The sequence below is a fragment of the Misgurnus anguillicaudatus genome, chromosome 20 (genome assembly GCF_027580225.2).
Source record: "Misgurnus anguillicaudatus chromosome 20, ASM2758022v2, whole genome shotgun sequence".
In the NCBI taxonomy this organism is placed as follows: domain Eukaryota; kingdom Metazoa; phylum Chordata; class Actinopteri; order Cypriniformes; family Cobitidae; genus Misgurnus; species Misgurnus anguillicaudatus.
In genome coordinates, this window is record NC_073356.2 from 14,578,948 (window position 1) to 14,588,038 (window position 9,091).

At 39.1% G+C, this 9,091-nt stretch overlaps 1 protein-coding gene across 1 annotated transcript; it reads right to left on the reverse strand.

The window, feature by feature from the left end:
• Positions 1-3,601: 3,601 nt before the first annotated feature.
• LOC129455999 (cyclin-dependent kinase 5 activator 1) lies at positions 3,602-7,887 on the reverse strand. The gene is made up of 2 exons (XM_055220793.2): positions 7,415-7,887; positions 3,602-5,750 (listed from the first exon to the last, which is right to left on the reverse strand). Exon 2 carries the CDS (start codon positions 5,623-5,625, stop codon positions 4,666-4,668), a length of 960 nt encoding a protein of 319 aa, XP_055076768.1. The 5' UTR covers positions 5,626-5,750; positions 7,415-7,887; the 3' UTR covers positions 3,602-4,665.
• Between the last annotated feature and the right edge of the window lie 1,204 nt (positions 7,888-9,091).

Here is a 9,091-nt window from a genome sequence, read left to right on the forward strand (position 1 = left end):
AATAATGTTGGTGAATGCATTCCAATTACAGATGTTTGCATGTACCACTTCAGTTTCATTTTAATGTGATTGACGGACAACAGAGAACAGATTTCTGTCAACAAGTCGCACATATTTAACAAACAGAAAATGGCTCATGAATTTTTAATCATTCATACTGCCTGAGTACATTTAACGGCTCTATAATCTTTCCTGAATCACAGCTTCTCTTGCGCCGCTATCTTGTGTTTGTTGTGTTTCACAGGAGGACTATGGGTCACTAATGGGATTTGGTAAGTGGTTCCCAAGGTGATATTTATCTGTTTGAATGTTTTGAGAAAGTTTATAATCAAGGCACAAACATAATTTGAGTCATTTATCACCATACTGTACATCGCAGTTCAAGCATCAAGCAAGCAATGAGACACCTAACTGAAAGCCATAAACATTACACAGAATTCTGCTGCCTTAAAGGTGCAATGTGGGACTTTTAGTGGCATCAAGGAGTGAGATGCAACCAACAGCTCAGTCCGAAACGCATACAGTAGGCACCACAGGACAAACACATCATCGTCTGAAACATTGTAGGGACAAAACGCGCTCTTTAAAACAGTTTGTCCGTTTAGGGCTACTGTAGTAACATAACGGCGACTTCCATGTAAGGAGACCCGCGGTGTATGAAGATAAAAACGTCTCATTCTAAGGTAATAAAAACAATACAGTTCATCATGTAAGGTCTTTATACACCACTGATAATATAGTTATGTATACAATATTGCATTTCTGTCAAGAGATCCTTCTAAAAGTTACACATTGCACCTTTAATTCATTTATGGGGTAAATGCACAATAACATTGTATTTTGCAATGCTTGTGGTGTTTTTCGATAAAATAATGTAAAAGCCAGTTGGTTTAGATCATAATGTGTTGTATTTGCGAATATGCACTGTACAATTGACAGTATTTTGGTATGCAGTCTTGTCTTGCTTCACTGACTTATAGCTGCAAAACGGCAAAAAACTACAAAACCGAATCTCTGAACTACATTTCCCATCATCCTTTGCAGCACGGAAGCATCAAATATAAAAATAACTGAAACACTCTTCAGCATTTGTTTTACTAGTACTAAAAGCTTCTCAGGTTGGACTTGAATGCAGCAATACTCCTGAGCTTCGGTACACACGAGAGAGAAACAATGGCCAACAGTTCCAGCAGAGAAGCATGGAGGCGAGCCAGACACGAGATTCTAAACACCAGTTGGAAACGCTGTGCATCTCTGCCCTGTCCCCAATCCGCTGAACACCATGCTACACAGAACAAGCCCACTGCTAAAGCTGTTCTCGCTAGCTATGCAACGACAAGGGCAAACACTTTAACCAGGCCGTGGACAACAAGTGATGTGTTTGTGAAAAGAGAGAAGGATATTTGCACTTACAGTAATAATACATCACTCAAGTTAAAAATCTGTGTCAATGGCCACGTGTCTGTAAATAACATCATTTGCTGCGGATGACACAAGTGGCTGAAATAGATATAGAGATCTGTGGATTTGGGCTACAGCCTAAACTCATCAACTTCAATGTGACCGTGCCTTTGCTGAACTCTTGCTTTTTAGCAGGGCTGCCGGGTAATAAATGTGACCATCTGCCTGCGGTGGAAGAAACCTTGAGGTCAAAAACTCTGCTACAAATGAAAGAAAACAACTCATGCTTAGATTGTACAAGGTCGTGATTCAACGTATTCATATATTCATCCTGGCCATGTGTGTAAAAACACCAGCACAGCATAGTCGAAATGCACCAAGACACGTGTTATTTCGACTAGTTTCAGGAAGATTATCGAGAATAAAAATACTTTTCTGATCTAAATGGGATTTTGTTACTGTGGCCGACTGATAGATCAAGAGCGGATTATTGCTTTTTTTGTGAGGAACAATTGTGTGTGCACATGCACGTGCGTATTAGTAGGTTTGTGATTACTGGATTGAAAATGTAAAAGCATGTACTTGGTTTAAGTACGCTCGTGTGCTCAAATAAAAGAGCGTGTGTGTGCTAAGGCATTTAAGGTCGGCTTCTGTGAGGAAGTCTGGGTTTGCCCTGCTTCAAAAACGGCACAATAAGATTAACAATCGTATGCCATGCCACATGCTGCTGCGCTCTGCTTTTCTGTCTGACCCAACTGAACAGTAACACTTTAACACCCATACATATATAAGAGGGAGTTTGTTGTGCCAGGATACGTTTTATATCTATTACAGTTATTGACACAACATGAAAAAATATATTTTTTTTAACTAATTTGATCTCCGTTTTTCTAAATTTGCTAAGCAGAAAACCAAAATGTTTAGTAAAAATTTAGTAAATTTTGTTATAAAAGTTTACAAACACAGTAAGCCGCCATTGTTATTTTGGTTATACTTGCGCATGCCTATAGACTGAATTAAAGGGATAGTTCACCCAAAAATGAAAATAATGTCATTAATGACTCACCCTCATGTTGTTCCAAACCCGTAAGACCTCCGTTCATCTTCAGAACAAAATCCAAGATGCCTAATACCTAGTCCGAGAGCTCGTTGACCCCCCATTGAAAATCCATGCACGGCACATTGTCCATGTCCAGAAAGGTAATAAAAACATCATCAAAGTAGTCCATGTGACATCAGTGGGTCAGTTAGAATGTGTTGAAGCATCGAAAATACATTTTGGTCCAAAAATAACAAAAATTACGACTCTATTCAGCATTGTCCTCCCTCCCGCGTCTTCTGCGAATGCGCGTGCACAGTGATGCTGCTGACGTGTTATCCTCAGACATGTTTGAGAAGATTTTTTTTTTCAAACTTACAGCGTGCATCTCCCTCAGACTGTAAACTAAGCTCAAGTGCAAAAAAAGCTGGGGGGCACCAGATAACACGTCAGCAGTGTCACTGCAGTCTCATGCACACGGTTCACAACAAAGCCGGAAGAGAAGACAATGCTGAACAAAGTCGCACCTTTTTAACTTTGGACCAAAATGTCCTTTGGATGCCCCAACACATTCCAACTGACCCACCGATGGACTATTTTGATGAGGCTTTCTGGACATGGACAGTACACCGCACACAGAACTGCAACGAAGGGTCAGAAAGCTCCCAGACTAAATCTAAAACATCGTAAACTGTGCTCTGAAGATGAACGGAGGTCCCACGAGTTTGGAACGACATGAGGGCGAGTCATTAATGACATTATTTACATTTTTGAGTGAACTAACCCTCTAACACGTCCATGACGTCACCATTATCACAGATTCATGTTTACGTAGTTGTCACGGAGAGGACAAGGTGTCGTTATCAAGTATCACAAAATGCCATTGTAGTGTAAAGGCGGAACTATAGTACCTTTTTATGTGTACGTGAGGGTCTGGGTACATGACACAATTTTTGTCATCAGAAAAGTGCATGCGTGTTACATCTACAGGAGAATGTAATATGTAGCCCAGGAAATGCATTGCATTTTGTGGCAATGCTATCAAATGCGTCAAATGTCTGTGTACATGTACAATCAAATACGCTATACTTTGCAAGGCTGTGCGTTCGACTGTGTGTACGTCGAGTACACGTAAAAACAGACTATAGTCTGTAGAAACTAAGTTACTGGGTTGATCCTTTTCACATTTTCTAGGTTGATAAAAGCACTGGGGACCCAATCATAGCACTTAAACATGGAAAAAGTCAGATTTTCATGCCATGGCCCCTTTAACATGAACCAGTGTAATTGTCCACGTTTGTGTTCAACAGGTTTCAGTTACACAAAATTAAGTATTATATTGCAAACAACAAAAAATGTGATGTCCACGTATCTTAGGAGATTAAACAAATTACATAAATCCACAATATGATGTATTTCCGAGTAAAACTCGATAAGGAAGTAAGGTAGGGTGGAGTCTGATTGGACCATGAATGTGTAGTTGAAAGAGGTGGAATGAATATTGGGTTGTTGGGTAAAGGATTACATAATAGACAAATGTGTTCAGTTCTTTAAAATAATTTGTACTAACAAATCCTGCAAGAATAAATTGGGAACATTTTTAAGAAAGAAGTAAACAGGGTCTATTTTGAAATCACGCAAAAACTGACCTCCAAAAAGGTTTCCTCCACAGCAAGATGATTTCAGGCCATTTCATTCCTTCTGTTACCAGATGTAAATGAAAACCTGACACCCAGATTTTCATAGAAACTGAACTACATCGTAAATTACAAAACACCCGGGACAGAACGTAGGACTGACTGTGTATGTGTGTGACACTAATCTGTTAATCTTGTTAATGGCATTGCAGCTGGTGACCCAACGTCCAGCACATGAAATAAAGGAAGGCCAACTGAATAACCAACAGCTGTGAATCCTCACAGTTTGCTGTCCATCACATACTCAAGCACAACCAACTCCCACTTGAATTGTTTTTTTTTAGGGCTCGAAATGGGAATACTTTGTGTCTATACTGCATGTATATAATGTAATATATATTGTGTGTGTATGTACGCACACCGTTTTAATGCTATTTTTCCTTAATTTAACAACTTCCATTTCAACTCACATTTTGATTTCTCTTCAAATATTTCAGAATCCAGTAACTAGGATGTGATAAAACATGATGATGATGATGATGGATATCACGTTATGTTAGCATCTAGACAATACGCCGTGTCCTCTTTTCACCGATCCAAAACTCGAGAGTAGTCCTGCAGTACGCAACCTCCCTCGCTCTTAAGATCAGCAAAGACCTGTGTGAAGAAATGCGGGTCTGCGTTGATGCGCAGCATCTTGGTGCTGGTGACGTCGATAATGGCCAGACAACGGTCCCAGAATGCCTCTTTAGCCGTCTCCACGAGAAAGGGCTTGAGGGGATACGAGATTTCGTTCCCCATGTAGGAGTAGGACAGGTAGAGGCAGGTGAGCAGGATTGCCTGGAGATCATGCTCTGAAGAGACCAGGTCACCGTCCACCACGTCACGGCACAGCATGTATACAAAAACCACGTTGGCTGGAGTGACGAAGGCCTGGTCCTGCCAGCCCTGCAGCAAGAGAGATCGGTCCACGGCCCGCAGCCACAAAACCGGATCAGCGGGGGAAAGGTGCTTGAGCCGATAGCAACGGCCGCAAAGAAACTCACCGAGGCAACGAAGCAGCTCGCTGGTCGACGCCTGGACGATCACGCGCTTGGGCGAAGATGTGCACAGGGGTGGAATCTTCTTTACCGATGAAATCTGCTGCGGTTTTCCGTAGCCAATCCCGAGTCCCATGCCTAGGCCCAGACCTGCTGGACACTCATAGCTGGTGAGGTTGGCACAGGACAGGGACTTCTTCACATTCTCGTGGTTGAGGTGCAAGACCGGATCCCTCTGGTAGATGCTATTGTTGTTTAGAGGAGCCCTGACATGCCCCTGACCTCCAGGGTAGGTTTTTTTGGACTCACTCCGCTTCTTGGTGGAGGCCACCAGTCGCTTCCAAGTGAGAGCCGGGAGGAAGATGGAATGGCCGCGTTTGAGACCGCGATCTTTCTGAGTGTTCAGAGAGCGACTGCTCAAGCTCGGGTAATGGCTTAGGGAACCGGGACGATCATCGTAATAACCAGGTTTCCTGGGACCTGGGGAGAGGGACAGTACGGTACCCATGAGTCCACTTAGGTTCTCAAACGATGGGTCTATTGAACTCAAAAATAAAGTGCTGATTTGCTTGTGCGTCACTGCTCCAAATCTTAAAGGTTGAGACTGGCCTGGAGAGTGGCACAGATGAATTCCTGAAAAATATTTGGATTGTTTAGATTAGCATTATAATGAATAAACGAAAGCTTTATAAAAACTAAATATTCTTAAATTATATTATGGTCTTGTTTCACAAACAAGGCTTAGTTAAGCCTAAGTTTAATTAAGATATTTAAGCATTTTTTATGAAAATGCATTAGAGAAAGACGGTACTGGTGTGTATTATGAGACAAATCAATGGCACGTTCATATTTTAAGCTGTCAGTGCAGGTTATTTTCAGCTGAGACAGCTCAAACATGTGTTTTAGTCTGGTTAGCCTTAAGCTTTGTCTGTGAAACTGGGGGAATAAGTCTTAAATAGGGCTGGGTATCGATTCAGATGTTCCAGATCAATTCGATTCACAAGCTATCAGATTGATTTAATTTCTACAATCAATTTATACTTGATTATCGATTTAACTCAATGAATATAGATTTAATACAAATACTATATTTATAAAAAAAGAACAGTGAACATAAGTTTACAAGTGGATAATTAATAAAAAGAAATTAATAGCCACAAACCTGAATATTTTTTAGGTACAATTTGGTACTTTAAATCAGAACCCATCTCTATTTTTCAAATGCATACAATTATGTTAAATACAATACAATTTCGATGCTAAATGAAAAATGTATAATGAAAAAGTCAGAACAGTCGCATTCCTTGATCAAACAGGATCAGGTTATAAAAAAAATCGATTCATGGCCTTTGAGAATTGATTTTGAATCAACCACGTTAAAAAAAAAAAAAACGATTAAACGGAAAAAAAATTGCCCAGCCCTAGTCTTAAATGTGTTACTTTTATTTATTTGAAAAGTAAAATAACCATTTTTAATTACACAAATCTAGGTTGATTCTTTCATAATCATATTTTTTACTTAAATTGTGCTATATTGACCTAGATATAAGTTGCATAACCTGTATCAATTTCTTTGTTCTGCTGAACACAGATAAAGATATTTTGGAAAATTATAATAACCAAACAAATCTGGGGCACCATTCACTTCCATAGTATTATTTTTCTTACTTTTTAAGTCAATGGTGCCCCAGATCTGCAAACATTCTTTAAAATATCTTTATTTTATATTCAGCAGAACAAAGAAATATATACAGGTTTGAAACATGTAAATGGTGACAGAATTTTGCAGTGAACTATCCCTTTAACAATGACTTAAAAGTAATTTAAACCACAAACATTTATAACCTAAATCTTTACAAATGATTTTCTTTCTAACAGCACATTTAATTGGTAAATTGCTTTACACACCTGTAATCTGTGGTCAGTATTTATTTTGCAATACTACAATTGCTGTGTACTACTGAATATTTTATGTACGGACTGCATGTACTGTACATCTTGCAATTGTGATTATCTGTATTTTAATGTTATTGCAATTGATTTTGCAACATGTGTGCTTGACATTAATTGTCATTACTACAATTATTGTTGCAATATATATGTTGCTATAATCATACATTATTCAATATATTATATTATGATATAAATACTATTGTGGATTATCTGTGATATAAATACTATAAATACACTTTAAAAAATATTCGAATTTATGAGTTTTGCTTTGTGTTTATTTTGTAATGATTACCGTATTTTAGTTAACATGGTAAATAATTACAATTATGGTGTGTAATGTTTACCTGTTCGTTGGACATCCGTAGACCACAGTTGTCCAACTCTACTGCGTCCTGTGCATCGTCTGCATGCGCCGAAACGCGCAACACGTTTATTGTGTTAATGTCCACATCAAAAATCCATCACTTCATGCCAGGCTCGTCCATGAGAAGCTTGAGTTTATTAACAAGTCGTTCAGAGTCACTGATGCCGTTGCTTTTGAAACACGTCCACCATCCAGAAGCACAGGAGCTCGTGAGGGGTCCTCATCTGATCGCGCTTCAACTTAAAGAGGAGCACAGGAAAGTTTCAAGGTGATGCTGTCCGCTTTATCCTCGTTTAACAAGCAGTTTATAAAGTCTGTTTAGGCCAATTATGCAAAATCCTTTTAAGTGTGAATAAAGGTATTTCGTCATTTATATAAACGCCTCCAGCCCTGGTTCTGAGAGGAGGAGGAGTGCTGTGGTCCTTCAGTGCTCCGCTGTGAACGCAGACTGGAGATCAAACTGTGTTTGCGGAGACTCCTCCTTTCGCGCATGTCTCAAACCATCACTAATATCGCTATGCGTGTGCGACTTCATGAGGCGCTGCGCAGATTGATCATCACAGTACCGCGAGAGCAAGCCGAAAGCTGTGCTGTTGAATCGCTCTCGCGGTACTTTGATGTCATAGTTCGATTAGTTTGCGCAGGAATACAGTCACCAAGAGGCATATTACAGCTAATCGCTTTCTTGCTAACCATTTCGGACATTTATTTGTGCAATCACTTTTAACAAGCTGATATATTTATATTAAGACGCTTTTATCTTTATTTTTAAGATTTTACCTTAACTTTTAATAGATTAGCCAGTTCTCCAGTTTAAAAACATATATGTATAACTGTGTACAAAATCGTTTATTGATTATAGCTTATCTGCATGTAGAAATCTCCATATTTCTGGCACAACTTAAAAAAGTGGTTGCTAATAACAGAAAAATAGAGGTGATAGTAACAAAAAATGTATAATATATATTAATTTAAAAATATCCCACATTATTATTTACAAAACTTATCAAACTCTTCAAGAGAATGGGGCACAAAGAGGAGCCTTAACTATATGACAGATGTCTCACAACTGGCAAACAGGTGTACCGAGTGTTGTCGTTTTTTTTTATTACACTGACAGACGGGGTCTAACACGGGCACGTGTATTTTTATTATTGTTTACAGACCTGCTGTCCTGACCTACAGTCCAATGAAATAAAGCAAATAAGAGCGTTAAAGTATTCCCTGTATTGTTTTATTCTACACACTCAGTTATATGCTACCCTCTAGTGGACACAGTGGCGCAAAAAGTGTGTATGTGCTATATGCGGCGCATAGGGGCGCCAAAGCAATGGTATAAAAAGCGTTGTTTTTTTGTTGGTATTTTCTATATGTAGCTGCTGTTGTGCGTTTCTAAATCATTTCTGCATTTATTTAAAAAAGGGACAAATTGGAGTTACCTACTTCTCATAAGGGCCTTTTTATAAAGTTTAGGTTTTTCATTATATGCCACCTTAACCCATTAAGACTCTTAACCCTTTGAACCCTAATGCAAAAAATCTGTGGTATGCCCCAAACCTCAATATGCAATAAAACAGTGCATTCAGGTTATTTGCTGCTTATGCTGAGATTTATAAGTATGCATATTTCTATCCCATGAGGCTGGGGAGCTGAGGAG

Coding starts and splice junctions, on each gene's coding strand:
- LOC129455999 (XM_055220793.2), bottom strand. CDS start 5,625: ATGGGTACCGTACTGTCCCTCTCCCCAGGTCCCAGGAAACCTGGTTAT.